The 18,531-nt window shown below is 38.9% G+C and overlaps 1 protein-coding gene across 2 annotated transcripts; it reads left to right on the plus strand.

The window, feature by feature from the left end:
• The first annotated feature begins 1,030 nt into the window (after positions 1–1,030).
• MYEF2 (myelin expression factor 2) lies at positions 1,031–18,494 on the plus strand. Of its 2 annotated transcripts, XM_058846733.1 has the most exons (17): positions 1,031–1,325; positions 5,791–6,020; positions 7,229–7,281; positions 8,557–8,564; positions 8,676–8,769; positions 9,639–9,830; positions 10,471–10,624; positions 10,997–11,046; positions 11,134–11,197; positions 11,348–11,449; positions 11,654–11,704; positions 11,778–11,846; positions 12,124–12,222; positions 14,580–14,651; positions 15,856–16,058; positions 16,169–16,220; positions 17,962–18,494. In XM_058846733.1, the coding sequence occupies exons 1-17, from the start codon at positions 1,108–1,110 to the stop codon at positions 18,123–18,125; spliced, it is 1,875 nt and encodes a 624-aa protein (XP_058702716.1). In that variant the 5' UTR covers positions 1,031–1,107; the 3' UTR covers positions 18,126–18,494. The 2 variants fall into 2 exon arrangements, with proteins under 2 accessions (XP_058702716.1, XP_058702717.1); XM_058846734.1 differs by lacking the exon at positions 14,580–14,651.
• Positions 18,495–18,531: the final 37 nt, after the last annotated feature.

Genomic DNA, 18,531 nt, shown 5'->3' on the forward strand with positions numbered 1-18,531 from the left:
AAGCCAGAGAAAGTTTCGGAAGTCTTTGGACAATACTCTTGAGCACATGGTGTGTCTCTTGGGGTGTTTTGTGCAGGGCCAGGAGTTGGACTGGATGATCCTGATGAGTCCCTTCCCACTCAGCCTATTCTATATTTGGTGTGAGCTGTCTCAACACAGGTTAAGTGTTGATTTTGTGTCCAAATCCTTCAGAATTCCGGAGCCTTCAGTTCATGATGAATGTGGGGATCTTCTTAATATTGAGGGATACTGAAATGTTTGGAAAAAGGCCATACAAGATTTTTTTTCTTTATCAGAAATGGTGTGGCCAGCAGGACTAGAGCAGTGATCGTCCCCCTCTGCTCACACTGGTGAAGTTGCACAACGAATCCTGTGCTCAGTTTTGGGCTCTTTACAGCGAGAAGGACATTGAGGTGCAGAAGTGTGTCCAGAGAGGGGCAGTGCAGCTGATCAAGGGTCTGGAGCATAAGTCCTGTAAGGAGCACCCGAGGGAATGTTCAGCCTGGGGAAAAGGAGGCTCTGGAGGGCCATTATCACTTTGTACAACTGCCTGAAAGGAGGATGTAGCCAGGCGGGAGTTGGTCTCGTCTCCCACGAAACAAGTGATAGGGTGAGAGGAAATCGCCTGAACTTGCACCGGAGATTTAGGTTGGATATTAGGAAAAATTTCTTCACGGAACGGGTTGTCAATCACTGGCACAGGCTGCACGGAGAAGTGGTGGGGTCACCATTGCAGGGGCGGATTTAAAAGACGGTAACATGTAGCACTTGGGGAGTTTCGCTTAGTGCTGTACTTAGCAGTGCTTTATTAAAGGGTGGAGCTGAAGATCTCAGAGGTCTTTCCCAACCATTCCAATTTGGGATTTCCCAATGGCAGAACTGTTCTGCGACTGACTCAGGGAATGCGGCTGCTGCGGGCCGCAGCGGCGGCCATGGCGGCCGAGCAGTCCCCGCGTCGCCACGGCAACGCACAAAGCCTCGGCGCGCGTGCCCTCCCCCGGCCGCGAGCGGCGCTCTCGCGAGACTTGGTGCGGCGCGGCGCGGCGAGGCCGAGGCGCTCGGGGCCCGTTTCAAACCGGCGGTCGCTGGGCCGCGGCCCGGCACGAGATGGCGGAGAGCGACAGGGCGGAGGCGGCCGCGCCGCGCCGAGCCGAGGAAGCGGCCGGCCAAGCACCACAGCCGCCGCCGCAGCAACAGCAGCAGCCGGCACCGCAACAACAGACGCCGCAACAGCCGCCGCAGGATGAGGAGGCGGCGGCGGCGGCGGCGGCGGCCGCGGCCGCAGCACCCGGTAGCGGCGCGGGCAGCGCAAATGGCGTCAAAATGTGTGTGAGGGCAGGGCCGGGAGGGCGGCGGGGGCAGCGGGGCCGGGGGTGCGGCGGGAGGAGGTGGCCGGACCCCCCCACCCCCAAGGCTCCTCCTCCGTGGGGTCGGGGCACGGCCGGGGTCGGGGCGGCGGCTCGGGGAGGCCGCGGCCTGGGCACGGGGCAGGTGGCGGGTCTTGGTCAGCGGCCGCTGAGGGCTGGGCTCCGAGCCCCGGGCTCTGGTACCTGGCGGACCGGTTCCCATGGGGTGCTCTTCCAGGAGTGTTCCGCATCGCTTCTGGTGCCGTTTACGTTTCCACTTCTTGCCGAAACGATGTTATTTGTAAAGCCGTTGAATTAGTCTTTGTTTACGTGAGAATGGTCACACAGCCCTAGAATAATTTACTTTCTAAAAGCGAACCCCGCTCATGCGTGCACGAAGTTTTCTTGGAAGCTGTAACATTTTCATACAGGGAGTATGTAAAATTATATAGTAGGTCTAAAAGGAATTTAGTATAAGGGAGCTGGAACTACCAGCTCTCTGGAACAATACCATGAATAACTTTATGTGTGTGGTTGTTCTTGATGTCAGGCTTTGAGGATTGTCACTCTATGTGAACTAGGTTTTGGCCTCAAATCGTTGGAATTTCAATATCTCTTCCAATCTCATTCAGATCTTGGAGGGAAAATACATTTACAGTAGACCCACTGCTAAAGCACATCAAAGCTATTGGTGTCTGTGAAGTTTTGACATGTTCTAAGCAGCCCTGCTCTAACACAGTTGTGTTTAAAAAAATGTATGTGGGATCATCTTCAATATAAAGCTGGAGGAATAAAGATGTACTTCATGCCTTTACTTGACTCCCTGTAAAATTTAGTTTCGTTTACAAACTATAAATTCCACTTACTATAAAATAGAATTTGTGGATTTGTTTTTTTCCCCCCTAGTCTGGCCCTCAGCTTCCAAACTGCGCAGATTAGAATTGAATTTTCACAGGACGATTGTCACCCTTTTGCCCCTTTTAGGTGTATAAATTTTATTGCCTTTTGAGGCTGCTGATGTTGAAATGAGGTATTTTCTCTGTATCCCTCCTGTCAACAATATATTTTCCCTCCAAAACCTCACAAGCAAATGAAAAATCCCAGTCATTCAGCATGGTAGAAGTCACAACTTGAAGTTAGAAAGTAATGGGGGGTTCTTGGTAACAGAGATACAAATCTTATTCTTTCACATGCAGTTTCTAATCTTCCCCCAAACGGGTGCACAAAGGATTAAGCTGTCAGTCTGTAGGTTAAATATATTTAAAAAAAAAAGTATTTCATTAACCTGGTTTGCTTAGCATTCATTAAACTGGACAGGAATCCTGGCTCAGTTTGCACACTTCCCTAAGTTTTTTGTATTGGTATTGGGCAGTGGAGCTGTTCAGCACAACAAAGCTTTAGAGAGCCATATGCTTTGGAATCACATGTTGTGAACTTCTTCCATTTTGGTCTGCTTATCTTGTTATGGACGCTTGTGAGGAGAGAAGTTAGTTTTAAAAAAATCAAGTTTTAGGGCTTTCATGTTGATGTATCTTGTGCTTATTATTTTTAGGCTTCTAGTTTTGCATGTGGAAAGCTTGTCTTTTGTCTTCAAAACTTTATGGAAGATTCAAAAGGTTTTTATTTTTTTTTCCCCAAAAGGGATAATAGGTCTTTCAAATCAGTGAGCATATGTGCTTTTTTTTTAAGAACTAATTGTTGACATTTTTTTCCCCAGTCCTAGGAATGGTGATGGTCTGTGATTTCACAGGCAAATATTAATTTAATGTGTGAAATGTGTAGCTTATACAAAAGACAAAGATTAGGAATTACTATTGTTTTTCCCCCATGAAAATGTCAGTTCATAATTTCTGAATCTGTCTTCTCTTTGGTCTGTAGGTGACTAATGTGAATTACTTTGAATGTATTATTTGATTGAAATTATTTTTAATATTCAAGGAGGAGGGTAAGAGTTTTAAAAGGATCTCTGCCTCTGGCCTGTTCACTGACCTGTGTTGGTTTAGGCAGATGAGTTTTGCAAGAAGGATTGTTTCTTTAATTAATCCTCTGTTTTCAGCAGCCTGGCTGTGATTCCCAGACCCAGTGCAGTGTCGCTTTGTTTCCCAGATTTAGGAGTTTATGCCAGGCTTGTATCTTCTTTGCTCTTGACTGATTTATACAGCCAGGTTTTTCAGAGCCTTTGGATTCCATATTTGGAGACCTGTCTCATCCTGTACACCACATTGAGCACCAAGGGGCTGTTTCATAATCCTTTAAGTAGGAAAGAGCTTAAAAGGCTGAAGAGAATCCATTGCTCTAATCCTAAAACTTAAGGAAGAACTCAGATTTTTACTAGGAGTCTCGTTGGACAGGGGTTAGTTTTGCATTTGCAAACAGAATTGGATTGGAAGGAAATAATTTGACTGGAAGACCTGATACTCTGCTCTTTGCCTCCTCCCTGAATCCCTTCAGTTCCTGCATTGTTCCCTTCATTTCACTTCATTACACAGCCACACAAGAATTACGTTTTCACACAGACACAGGATGGTGTGGAGGAGGGATGATGCAGAGGGACGTTGGAGGATGCCTGAACCAGATAGCGAGTTGTTGACTTGAGATGTTTTAAATTTTACAAATACTTGCCCCACGGGAGTATCCATGCATTTCCCAGTTGCTAATCCACTCTTAATCCGCATGTAAACACAAGGACTGTGAAGTTGATACCATACGAGTGTTTCAAAATTGGGGAAAAAGTCATGGGAAGAATATGGATGTATTTGGATGTACTCTCCTCTGAAAAGTTCCCAGGCTTGAGTAGATAATACATTTAGCTTCATGGAAAGCTCCTTGCATGTGCTTTTGAGTGCAGGACTGCTATTTACTCACTGTTTTGTTAAACAAAAGTGCAGAGAGCTGAAAATTTGTCAGTTAATCAAAATCACTGGTTTTACCATATGTTGTAGTTGTAAAACTGAAATGCTTGAAACCTTCCAAAGTGTCTAAATGAGATAAAAACTAAACCGTCTGAAATGTGGGAAATAGAGTAAAGATTAATTTAAGAAGGAAGCTTCACAATCATTCACTTCTGTCAGTCCTGTAGGACATTACCTTCTAGTTGTTCTAACTCAAGATGCTAATTCTGGCTTTTTAAAATACATGTTTTAAAGTTTCTCTGTAAGTAGACAGTGATGTGTAGTTCAAGTTGCTAAGTAGCATCTGTTTAGTGGATCACATTTGTGTGGCTTTATTCAGTGGATTCTCTCAGTTCAGCAGTTATTCTTTTTAAAAGTAACAATTCAAGCACCTTGAGCCTCTTAGCGTGCTAAATGACCTTGTTGTAGTAACAATATCAGGAATGCTGAAGAGTTACAGATATTTCTTCTAATTCTGTTAAAAGTGTATGGTCTTATTGACCCTGAGATTTGGCCTGCCTTGAAAGAGAAGCAGCCAATTTTCTTGCATTTTCATCTAAAAAATAAAAATATTTTAAAAGGAGAATTTTGGTGCTGTTGGTGAAGTTTTGAAAGACAAAGGGCCAGGCATCTGTTTTGTTGTTTTTAGTGGATAATACCTAGTTAATTAATTAGTCCTAGAATCATAGCATGGCTTAATACAACTGTTTCCTTTGCATTCAGAAAGTTTTCAAGTTCTAGTAGTGTTAAGCAGTGAAACTGAAAAAAAAATATTTGTTGTTGTTAGTTAAATTTTCTGTCTAACAGTAGTCTGGCACAAATTGTGAATAAAAATTATTTATGAGGTAGGTAGAACATAATTTGATATAAAACCTATTGGAGTTGATTTTGATATATTATTACTCCATTGAATGAACCATCCTGAGCTGTTTCAACTCTCAAGCTTAGACTGCTTCTACTCCCACTTCTGTGATGAGTGTCCTGTAACTTGTACAAGTGAGGTGTGAAAATTACCAAGGCACTAATGCATGGGTACCATAGTTCATTTTTCACTCTTTCTGTTTTTGTCTTCATGGTAGTTTCATAGTTCCATCTTTTAGAGTCTTGACAGACAGGATGTGCTGGCACAGGTTGCCCAGAGCAGTGGATGCCCCATCCCTGGAAGTGTTAAAAGTGGGATGAAGCCCTGAGTAAGGTGATCTAGTGAAAGGTGTCCCTGCCCATGGCAGGGGGCTTGGAATTAGATGATCTTTGAAATCCCTTCTAACCCAAACCATTCTAGGATTCTATGATTTTGTGAAGTGGAATGTAAGTGAATTAGTAAGATACACCTTCTTTACTTAATATTGTAACATTTTTTTGTTCTTGATTAAACAGTGTATTTTGAAATTGCTCTGGTAGCATGATTTCCTAATTTTAAAAGCAGTGTTTGACATCCTGGGAATTCCAATAGCATAGGAAATACTCAATTATATAGGTAGGAGGTGGGGTAGTCTAATAACCCAACAGAAGACTAATAGTGTTTTTGTTTGGATTTTTGTTTTTTAATGTAGGGATAATGATGAGACAGCAAAAGAAGGGAAAGCACCTGTGAAAGAGAAGTTCGTTGCAAAAGCGAAGGCAATCCCTTCTCTTGGAAACAAGAATAGATTCCACCCCTATGCAAAGGAGAAGAATGCAGGCTCTGGGGACAAGAAGGCTGTTAATCGCAATAGAGTTTTTATTAGCAACATCCCATATGACATGAAATGGCAAGCTATTAAAGACCTGATGAGAGAGAAAGGTAACTTACTGCTTGTAATACACTTCACACAGAAACCAATAGGGCTTAAATGCAACCGATGTGTCCTTTGAGCCACACAGATTTGATTTGACTTTTTTTGTTTTGGCCTTTACGTGGTACATCTATCTCCCTTCCCCCTCTTTCATCCGAGACAATTGCATTGCAGGGTAGGCTGGGTAAATGAAGTGCTCACAATCTTCTGCCATTCTGGTGTGACAGTAGAGAGTATATGCATGACCTCATGGGTTCTTAAAGAGATTGTGTTTTGTCTAGTTGTAGTTCTTGTAGATTTTTTTTTTCTCTAAGGGCTATTGTATTTAAGCAACACATGAAGTGTGTTAACCTGAATAATAAGGGATGTCTTTCAAAAGTTGTTTTGTATTTCTTTGGTGGAATCTGGCTGTGGCATTAACTTTGTCTGCATTGTCACTACTGCCATGACTGTTTGTCTGGAGCTTTGTATTAAAAGCTTGTTACTATTGTTGCAGTTCTGATAGAGAAATATGACTACCCCAAAAATTTATTTTAAATTTGGGGTAAAATAATGATAATATATAGATTTTGTAAAAAGTTAGTTCTGTGTTTTCCTTGAAAAATTGATTCTTCAAAAGTAATGCAAAGCACACTTGGCTTTTAGGCTGTGAAAAATGCCAGACCCCCTTCTGTAACTGTTGGTTTATCTGTTGTAAGGTGACGTGACTATTTGATTGCTTTATTTACTTAAACTTCCTACCTTAGAAAGTGAGTCGCTTGCTGTGAAATATTTGATGTGTAAATTTGGTTATTATTGAAGGCAAACTTTTGATTGAAGATATTCAGGTAGAAAGTCACCTTAAAACAGGTGTTGTGAGTAGGATGATAAATGCAACACTTTTCAGTGAACGTTGACGTTTCATTTGTTAGGTTAAGGGACTGTGTATATCTGAATTTGTTCACCAACTATATCATACTGGCCAAAATATGATCTGTAGTATGAATTAGGTTAAATATAGTTGTTTGTTTTTAGCTTTTGAGAATGTGGCTGCTGCATATTTCTGAAAACTAGCTAAATTATATAGCCATTGACAGGAGGTATGTTGGTCTGGTTTTGATTGTTGGTGAATAATAGGTGATTCTCTGTAGACTTGTGCACAGGGGCACAGTAAAGAAAGATACTGGTGTTTAAATGCATTGTCTCTTGGTATTTTCCCTTTGTATGTCTTATGTAGTTGGTGAGGTTACATACGTGGAGCTGTTTAAGGATGCTGAAGGAAAATCAAGGGTAAGTGCCGTGGGCAACAATCTGCTAGAGGTGTAAAAGTTCCTCAGCAGTTTTATTTTTGTATAATACCTGTACCAGTTATTGGAAAGTAAGTTTCATTTTTACACTGATTTTCATTAAGGTAGCCTTGTGGATTCCGTATTAGAAGTAGTCTGACACCTTCATGCAACTCACACTAGCTGGTTGTAAGGGACAAAGTACTTCTCTTAATGTTAACAAATGGCATTTACTTAATTCTTCTTTTTAGCCAACACCTTTGTCTTGGTACAAATCTGTTTCATATAAAGGATGTTCAATAAACCAATCATTTTATTTAAATTTTGTTAGTGTAGTATGCTCTTCTTGGGGCCAATAAGTATAAAATGCTAGCTAAGAGTATACTGGGTGAAGTGCCTGATTTCACAGCTTTGCAGGATTGGTACTTTTAAACACTGGCTTACTGAATTTACTTTCTTAAAACTAAATGGGTGCAGATGATTGGTAGCCAACAGAGTGCCTGCAGTGAGGCACTAATAGTGAAGATTGTTAAAGCTCCTCTGTATTCTTAATAATAGTCAAATGTTTGGCCAATAGCAGCTCCAAACCTGCAGTGAGAACGCGACAAATGCAGGTTTGAGTCTCAACTGAGGTCATATAAATTGCTGTAAATTACTTTCTTTAATACTTGTTAAAACTAAAACATGCTGTCAGCTTTGCTGTACTTAAAGAAATCCTCAACTCTTTGCTTTATTAGAAGGATGCTGGTGCAGTCAATAAGGTTATTTTCTTATAAGGTAATTTCTCAATTATGCTGTAGTACTGAAGAGGTATGCAGATTGCTTTTTCACTGTAGTGGTGTACTTGATGTAGGTAGATTTGAATTTTGTAGTTAGTGGACAGCTTTTAATGACATGATGAGTGTCTTGATTGGCTTTTGGTTATGTTTTGGGGTTATTTTCTTTCCACCCTTTCCCTCCCACCTCCTCTTCCCAGTTGTCCTTACATGGATCTGTGTGGCATTTTTCCAATTCTGGTTTGACTTAAAATGTGTAAGAGAAAATGTATTCTCTTGCATTTGAATGGTATGTATGCTGTGAAAGTAGGAGAAATTCAGATTGGCTACCACTAAAGAGCATATATTATGAATTTTGAAGCTGAAGATAACTTGTATAGTTACTTAACAGTGAGCTGGGATCTTTAACTGGAATCTTCATTGCTTTGTCATATGTGCTGACTGACTTCTTGTTTTTTTGCTTGTTTTCTCTTTACATATGATGACAAATCTCGTGGATATAGGGTTGTGGGTAAGTTTCTTTTTTTATGTGTGTAGAAGCACACTGCTATCCAAACATTCTATTAGTTTTGGCGTGTTAAACTTTATTTTAATGCTCTAAATCTTTTGATCTCTTTCTAAGTGTGGTTGAATTCAAAGATGAAGAATTTGTTAAGAAGGCATTAGACACTATGAACAAATATGATCTTAGTGGAAGACCCCTGAATATTAAAGAGGTATGTTTATTGCTGCTGAATTTGAAACAGTGAAGATACTAAAGCTACTGAGATGACCATACAGTGTTTTGAGAATCTGAGATGTGTAATTTTTAGTTTCATTTTTCGTGAAATTTTCTTAATGGGCTGAACTGCCTGTTGGCTTGCAGAAGGTTGGATACTATGCCAAGTAAACTGATAAAAAGCATGTCCTAGAGTCATAATAATCGAATGCTGTTTTTTGTTTAAACAACTTTACTTCATATTCTTACCTTAGTGTCATCAGGTCTTTTCCAATCTAAGTAATTCTATGTTTACATTGCTTACCTGCTTCAAAATATGACACAGAATGAGCTAATCATTAGACCACTACATATGTGCAAAAATAGGGATGGAAATAGAGAAGTTGTGCTGTCTGGAAAGTGAAATAATGTCAACTTTTCTATTGTAGTGCTGTAGTGTATGATGGTTTCTGATGCAGTTCTTCCTGTCCTGTTACAATTTTAATAATGGTATTAATAAATAATACAAAACCACCACCTAATTAAATTAATTCAGTTCTTGGAGGAAAGTGCTAGGCTGACAGTCCTTTAGCATGAAATCTTTTCTACTTGTCCATAGGCTAGGTACAGCATGTGAAGTGGCAGTGCACGCTTCCTCAACAAGTGCTTTGCCAATATGCCTCAACCTCATCTGAAAGGACCCACCTCTAGAGGTGAGGGAATTGGGTCTCCATGCTAATCCAGTTCATGATCCCTCTGACATGGACAAGCATATTTATTAGTTGATAATTTTGATGGATTTATGCAGAATTTCAAATAGTACCATTTTGTTTGTTGCCAGGCCTGTTGTTGATGGTTAAGTGGCTTTGTTTTGTGCCCATGTTTCAGGATCCTGAAGGGGAACATGCTCGTAGAGCACTACAGCGTGGAGGAGGGCAGTTTCCAGGAGGACATGGACCTGATGCGGCACCTGGAATGATGAATTTACCACCTTCTATTCTCAATAATCCAAACATTCCTCCTGAGGTTATCAGTAATTTGCAAGCAGGCAGGCTTGGATCCACGATTTTTGTTGCCAATGTAAGCTTAAAACTGTATTTTATAACTTTAATGTTTGATCTTTTTAAGACATCTTATACTTGTGTAGTTCAATTTTAATATAAAGAGGGGGTTGGAAATAGTTCATAGTATATTAAATTGAAAATCTTGGGTATGTGTTCATATTTTGGACATGGAAAGATACATTAAACTCTTGAGACTGACATGCACTACTAATTATTGCAGTCATCTGTTGATTCAGAAATCTTTTATAAATCTTTTCACTATTTACAATTGCATTTTTGAAAATTAAATATATAGTTCAGTTTATCTTGCTAGTTTCTTTAGACTAACACAATAAAGTTCCAACAAATACAGTGGTTCATGTTCTTTATTAGCACAAAAGACTACTGTTTTTATATGAGGTCTTGTGGAATTACAGCTGCTCTTCTCAAGAACCAACTCAATGTTAGTATGTTAATTAAAGTAAAATACATGTACATAGAATAAATTGTTGACTTTGGACTTTCACACAATGTGTGTATATTACAAAATCTCAACTTTTTACAATTATCAAGCATTTTGTCAATGAAGAGTTAACAGCAATGCAGAAAATCTCTTCCAAATGTGATGGCAGAACAGAGAAGTGCACTGAAATCACTGATGTATTTTTGTGTTTAAGCTTGACTTCAAAGTTGGCTGGAAGAAACTGAAGGAGGTCTTCAGCATTGCTGGAACTGTGAAGCGTGCAGACATCAAAGAAGATAAAGATGGCAAGAGTCGAGGAATGGGAACAGTTACTTTTGAACAAGCAATTGAAGCTGTTCAAGCGATATGTATCCTTGGTTTTGAAAAATAATCGATCATATATTGATTAGTCTTTAATGGTTCTGACAACATAGTTTTGCAAATGGTGTTTATTTGCCTTATATGCCTTATAGCTACCATATAGGGACTAGAGTGTTTAAATTCTAAAAGTTCCTCATGATGTTGAACAAAATTAAAATACCTAGCATTGTGACAATTGTGAAACTAATGTCCCTAACAGCTTGTATTACATCTTCTGGCCCTTGAATTTGGTTTCTAAAGATAAGGTAGGGGAAGATAAGGCTCAGAGTAACTGAACAGAAATATAATAATTTATTATATTGATTCTTCAGAAACAGTTAAATTGCCTTCTTAAGATTCCTTGACTTGCACTTCTTCAGCTATGTTCAATGGACAATTCCTGTTTGACAGACCCATGCATGTAAAAATGGTAATTTGCTTTAATTTATTTCTACTTTATATGTCTTTGCCAAAACACTGAAAGGATCATAGCATAACATCCTTGTTGTTTTATCAGGATGACAAATCAGTTCCTCATGAAGACTTCCGTGTTGTGGACAGCAAAAGTTCACAATTACCTCGTAAGTGCACATTCTGTTTTCTACTCCTTGCACTTAGTACATGGTGATGCATGTTCTGGCACAGTTTAGTAATACTTCTGCTTACTGTGGTCTTTGTGATACAGAGGAAGGTCTCTCTTCTGATCATACTTATATTTTTTTGGTTTTGAGGTGGTCTTGGTGGCATTGGTATGGGACTTGGACCAGGTGGACAGCCCATCAGTGCAACACAGCTGAGCATGGGTGGTGGAATGGGGAGCATGGGTCCAGGAGGTAAATCCATATTCTTTATTTTTAAGTTATGCGGAGCTTGTTTAAAAATTTTGAAGTTTAAAATTGTCATTTTTGTGTTTGGAAAAATGGCAGCCTTTTGACAAAGCAAGTCTTGTGTAGTGTGTTTTAGAGATTTTAACTCTCTCTAAGTTGTAAAAAATCCATTAGGGTGTACTAAGTGTTGTTTATCTTTTTGGTTTAAAGGTATGGGAATAGACGGCCCAGGATTTGGTGGAATGAGTAGAATGGGAGGCGGTACGTGCAATAAAGTTTTTTTCATTAAATATTTCTTTAATACTGTATAGAAAACACTTTTCCTTTTTTACAGGACTTCCTGGATTTCGTGGAATGGAAGGAATGCCTAACATGGGAGGATTTGGAGTCAACCGAATGGGAGGTAGTTGAACACCGTTCCTGTACACCTACTAGTTTGCTAATACTTATTTATTAAAAGCTCTCCAGTTAGGGGTGGGTAATAATACTTCCTTCAAAGGAAGTAGTTGCATGACAAGGCCTAGGAACTGGCGGGAGAGTTGGGTGCGCAATAGGTGCCTCTGATGTGTGCATTAGACTTACTTCTATTTAAACAAGCAGCTGTGAAACAAATGTTGTAGGAGCATCAAATTATAAGTAAATAACAGAATATTTCTGGTTGTTTGCTTTGTTCTTTACAGAAATGTTCCGTGGTGGAATGGGAGCAAACATGGAAAGAGAATTTGGTCGTGGTGACATGGCATTGAACCGTGGTTTTGGAGAGTCTTTTGGAAGGATGGGTATGGTAACTGTTAAATTTTCTCTGACATAGTATTGGAAGAATTTTGCTAGAAGAGGAGGCCTGGTTTCATTTGGTCATCTATCCCTTCACCCCATGTCATTACTGTAAGGATGTAATCTGAGCCACCACTTCAGACAGAGGTTCAGGTGTGGAGGGTTTTTTCCCCTCTGTAAAATATGAATGGTATAACTTTTTGAGGAAAGCATTTACCTTCATACTGTTTATTTTGTGGAGTATTAAATCTTTGGAGTGTTGAAGTATATGCTTCTGATAATCCTGAGCAAGCTGTCCATATACAGCCTTTGTAACTTCCATGAGCCTGTTTTACAAATGCATGGTGTAATGCTGTTTTTACTTCAAATCAGGCAGCATTGGACAGGAGTATTGAATTTTGATGCCCTCAGTTTTTGTCCTGCCTTCTGAGCTCATACAGTTCAGAATGGTATTTATTGGTCTCTTCTGTAACTGAGACAGCATTATATTGTTTATAGATGATGTCTTGTTGGCAGTGGGGTTCCCTTGAATGAGGTACTCTTCCATCTTCAGGGGTGTGGAAGAGTTCAGCAGTAGAGCCTTTGTTACTATGCTGTTACCTGGATGAATCACAGAATCCCTTAGGCTGGAAAAGATCATAGAGTCCAACCTTCAACCCAACACTGCCAAGTCCACCACTAAAGCAGGTCACCAAGAGCTACGAGCCCATGTCTTTTAAATCCCTTCAGGGATGATGGCTCTACCACTTTGTTGGTCAGACTGTTTATATGATTGACAACTCTTCCTGTGAAGCATTTTTTCCTAATATCAATCTAAACCTCACTGGTTTAACTTGAGGCTGTTTCCACTTGTTATATTGCTTGTTACTTGGTAGAAGAGACTGACCCCCCCATGTCTCTGCAACCTCCTTTCAGGTAGTTACAGAGAGTAACTACCCTGAGTCTCTTCTCCAGGCTGAGAACTCCAGCTCCTTCAGCCATCCTTCACAAGGCTTGTGCTCCAGAGCTTTGTTACTTGGTAGAAGAGACTGACCCCCCCATGTCTCTACAACCTCCTTTCAGGTAGTTACAGAGAGTAACTACCCTGAGTCTCTTCTCCAGGCTGAGAACTCCAGCTCCTTCAGCCATCCTTCACAAGGCTTGTGCTCCAGAGCTTTGATCAGCTTTGTTGCCCTTTTCTGAACACACTCCAGCACCTCTGTGTCTTTCTTGTAATAGGCCTGAAACTGAGCACAAAATGCATTATAGGGGACAGGTGTTCTTCTTCCCTGTTTCTTGTATTTTCCCATTCATTTAATTCACCTCCTTGAAAGAGAAGAACTGCTAAGAGCATATCTGGTCTAAAAGTTGACTTATTTTTTAAAAAATTTTATTAGTTGAGGCAAGTCATAGCAAAGGGTAACTGTTGTGTGCTTCTCTTCAATACTGGTAATTGTGTAGAAGTGGTTAGAACATAATAAGCTCATCCTTTGACCTAGTCTTAATGCCTTGGAATGAATGTCTTAGAAAATAGAGTGAATGCTTTCACTCTGGCTACTTGCATAAACATCTGTTTCCTGAGTGAAAATGCAAGGCCACTTCAGTTATAAATGTTTCTGCAAGCAGTAGGTTTCTGAGTCTTCTGGTAACATGTTGGTTTAGAAATTTGTGAACATGGCTACTGTGAGAAGCTGATGTGGGTGTCTTTCATTCAGTAGATCCAGCAAGCTTCAATTTACAATCTGTCAGTGATGTGACCATTTGAATAGTGTCCTGAGAACCAAGATCAGATTCCCAGCTTAACCTTAAATAGTGGAAGGAAATTACAGAGTCTTTTAATAGATACTGCGTTTGATCAGGAAAGGCCCTAATATACTCCTGTTACAATATTTAGGGTAATGGTATCTTAAAAAGAAATACTGTGAAGGGATTTGGTTTTAGTAAGCTTGAAATCAAGGAAGGGGTCTTTGGTTTGGCTAGAGTAGAGTATCAGAGTTGAATTGAGGATGTTTGATTTGCAGCAGAATTGTTGACTTTATATTGTCAAGTTCATATAAGATGAAGCCTTGAGTTTTGAGGTTGTTCTTTCTGATGTAGGAAATGGCCCATTTAGTTTTACCATGTTTGTGCTGCTGTCAGAGGGGAGAAAAGCTAGAAACAAATCAGAGTAGCTTAAATCCTGTAGTAAAAAAGGAGAAACTAATTTTACTTACTAGATGTTCCTATTTAGCTTGTTTAGTAAAGGCACGTGTTAAAGTGCCCTTATAGAAAAATATTGCCAGGTAACGTTGCAAACAGTGCACTTCATTAGTGTGTGCTTTGCTTTTTTTTTCACTAACTGGTGGTTTCAGTGTATGTCACTTCATTATTTTTCTCTGTTTAGGTGGTGGAATGATTGGTGTTTTTGCAGGAGGAATGGGAGCACCTAGCATGGGCCCAGTAAGATCTGGAATGAGTAGGTTAACTTGTTTCAATAGAACATAAATGCACAGGCAATGTATCAATACAGTGTACACCTACTTGTATCGAGGAACTTGCTGCAGTGTAGTGTCTTGCTGTTGATGGAAGTAGAACTCGGTTGCATGTGACGAGTCTAACAGTTTTCAAAGCTGTTTTGTTGAGGTAAAAGTTCAGAGGAAAACTAGCTAATATGGTCTTTCCCTTAATCTTAGATTTGGATTGGTTTCAACTTCTAGTTTGGATAGAGAAGTGATTAAAGCAAACTTGTGTTTCAGAAAAAAGACAGGCAGAGTTATTTGAGTAAACTTCATGAACCTCAGTAGTCTGGCATCATTGAAATAGAAAATCAGTCTTGAATTTCAGATTATTACCCAGTTTAATTTTTTGCAAAGCTCCAATACTGAGTTTGTATTGCAGCAACTCTCTGAGTTCCTCAGGCTAGAGCAGATGAGAAACTAAAATCTTTCTAGCGCCAGTCTTAGAAGGTATAAGGCTTAAAAAGAGGGTTCTTCATGAATTACATCGATAGTTTTACTGTACATTAATTTTTAATTATGAATACAGAAATATTATTCGAATGCTATTGCTCTTTGTTCCGTATATAAAAGAAATTAATATATTTTATTCCATGTATGTATTTTTATTAACTGTGACACATAGGAAAGCTCTTTACAGCACTTGCAGTAACTTCTGTTCTCAGCCAAAAAAACCCAAAACTTCTCTAGAAGATTTTGTAATTAGGTGTGGGTATGGTTGCATTAAGTAAAGCTGAATATAAATGCAGAAAGCCAAATAAACAGTAGCGTGTCTGGTCAAATTATCTGTATCTATGTATTGCCACAGTTATTTATTTGATCTTTTTGGTAAAGGGTATCATATTTTTATTAATTAAACAAGACTGACTTTAAATATATGTTCAACATTTTGCTATATTAGATGGTGTGACTAATAGCTTGATGCAGTTTGGTTTTATTATTATTTTAGAACTGACACTCTATATCTTGTAATACTTTGTCTTAAAATACTAGCCATGCTCCTCAATAAAACACTGTGCATGTGTAAAAGTTATGGTTTATGTTACAGCAGTTTTAATAAAGTTATTCTTCTCCTGGCACAAGAACTTTATTTTATACCAAATACTTGTGTGTTTATTATTAAAAGGAGATTTTATTTTATCCTCTGTTTCTTTCTCTGTGTAGGTGGTGGAATGGGTGGTATGAACAATATGGCTGGAGGAATGGGAATGGATCGGATGGGTTCCGGTTTTGATCGAATGGGACCAGCAATGGGTGGAGGCCTGGACAGGAACATGGACATCGATCGAGGATTTGTGCCTGGCCCGATGGGAGGTGGCATGAGAGAGAGATTAGGCTCTAAAGGCAACCAGATATTTGTGAGAAATGTAAGCAATTAAATATATAGAAACTACAAGCTTATTTTGTGTGTATGTTTGATTACACACTCTTATTCTCATTGTAATATTTTGTTATCAATAATACTTTTTTATTCTAGCTTCCTTTTGACTTGACCTGGCAGAAGCTAAAGGAGAAATTCAGTCAATGTGGTATGTATATGAACCTTACCCCTGCTCATGGACTTCATGTGCTATGTGGTGTTTATTAGATAACAGCAGGAAGACTGTTGTTGGACTCTGAAGAGGAGTCTGGCTAGCTTAATCTTTCTTATTTCACCCAGCTTTCTTGAGATAGATAGTTTTTAGGCGTGCCCAAACACAAGACCAAGGTACAGTGTGGGATGTGTTGGCTTTGAGAGCTCACTTGCTATAAACTTTAACCTAATTCGTTAATAAAATTACTCTTTGAAATTTTTCTCTTTTTTTGACATATTCCCTGGCTAGTAAAAGTCTATAATGTAGTGTTTCCTGTGAGATAAATATGTGCAGGAGCCTGGGTCTGTCCACATCATGCATTACTTCAGAAACAGTGCTGCATTGAATCAGAGTTAGTAATTTTGCCAGTGTAGCATTACTGGTTTTCTTATACATACAGGTGATCCTGATTAGCATATTTGCAGGCTGTAATGTTCCCCTTTATCTTAAAAAATAAAGGTTTGCTACAAATATTCAATAATTGTTTTTATCTGATTCAGAAAACTTGGTCTTTTCATAGAAATAAGTGAAAAATAAAGCTTGGGTGTAGAAATGCATGACATGTTTTGAAAACATTTTCAGAATGGAGAGCTTTAACTGAATTACAGGATGACTTCTTATTTTAGATAGACAGAAAAGATAAATAATTTAAAACATACTACTGATGCCTAAGGCAGTCATCATGCAGCTGTGTACAGATTTGATATAAATTAGACCTCGCAGTTCAACTGTGAAAAATTACAAGGTGTTGATGGTTTTTTTGTAGATGGAGGATATAGCACAACAGGTTCTTTCTTTTTAAAAGTCTTAACCTCCTGGGCAACTTTGAGATAGTTCAGAATTTTTTTTTCATTATCTCTGTTTGCTAATGGATGTAGTAGTTATGTTCAATTGCTTTTAAGCATTATAAGCAACAGATTGTGTTCCTGTCAGTATCGTAAGGAAATACAAAGACTGTTTCCCAGTATTCAATTTCTTTCAGTGAAAGGCCAGTCTTACATGATATTTAAAAATAAAAGGCTTTGTATTTCAGGGAAAAGTTTTTTCTTCCTAGTGACATTCAGGGGGCTCAGGAGGAGTGTGCTACAACATACCATAAACAAAAATTCATTAGGTCCAGGGAACTGAGCATTCTTAGAAGTACCAAGAGATCTTTATAAGAATATTTCCTTGTGAGTTGAGTGTCCAACCTCAAGGAAGCTCAAAGCAGGAATTGAATAGTGCATGCTACTTTCCACCATTCGCAGCCTGGTGACTTTATTGTTTTAAAGGCTTTAATTTTGCTCAGCAGTTTCTTTAAAAAATTGCTTGTGACTATTGCTTGGTATGTTTTTGTGATGAACATGGTGGACTGGATTAAGCTACAGGTTGGATAATGCCTATCAATACTCACATTTCTTTTAGTATGAAACACCTTTCCTTGAGTCTTACAGGGTACTTTGTTTCAAACTTGAGGTCAAATACAGGCGTACTTCAGGAAATATTTGAGATAGCAGATCTGGATTTGGATTCTTTCCTGCTGTTCTGTCCAGTGTCACCTTGCCTGAATGTGTGAATGTACCATCAATCTGAAAGTGCCAATTTCATATGTTCCCCTAGGTTATACTTAATGGGGTTTTTTTAATCAGTTCTGAGTTCTTTAATTTGTTAGTACACTGAGGACTTGAAATAACTGCTGTTTAACTTATTTATTCAGGTCATGTAATGTTTGCAGAAATAAAAATGGAGAATGGAAAATCAAAGGGCTGTGGAACAGTCAGATTTGACTCACCAGAATCTGCTGAAAAGGCCTGTAGGATAATGAACGGCATAAAAATCAGTGGCAGAGAAATTGATGTCCGCTTGGATCGCAATGCGTAATTTAAAACTGTGTGTTCAGGAACATTCCTATGTCTGTTTAGCTTCTCTATCTTAGTAAGTCATTTTTAGTAACATTGTATGCTTACAAAAGCTGTAAAAAGGAACTTTTAAATCCCACCAGCCTTTAACAGTATAGTGTTTAATATACTGTGATACTTGTTAACTGAATCTTACTATGTTTGGTTTTTAAAGACAATTTGCCTGATTTTTGTTGTTTTTTTAGAGGCACTGAGCACCTGCAGGTCCCTATAGACTGTGGATGCTTTGGATGCTCAGTGCCTTTGGAAAATTAGGCCAAGTGTCTCTAGTCATTCAGTTTAAATGAATGGTTATACTGTTTTTAATAAAATAAGCCATTTTCTCTGTTAATCTCCAGATTGCATAGTGGGATTTATTTAGTGTTTTC

This window comes from Poecile atricapillus, chromosome 11 (genome assembly GCF_030490865.1).
Source record: "Poecile atricapillus isolate bPoeAtr1 chromosome 11, bPoeAtr1.hap1, whole genome shotgun sequence".
Taxonomy (NCBI): Eukaryota; Metazoa; Chordata; class Aves; order Passeriformes; family Paridae; genus Poecile; species Poecile atricapillus.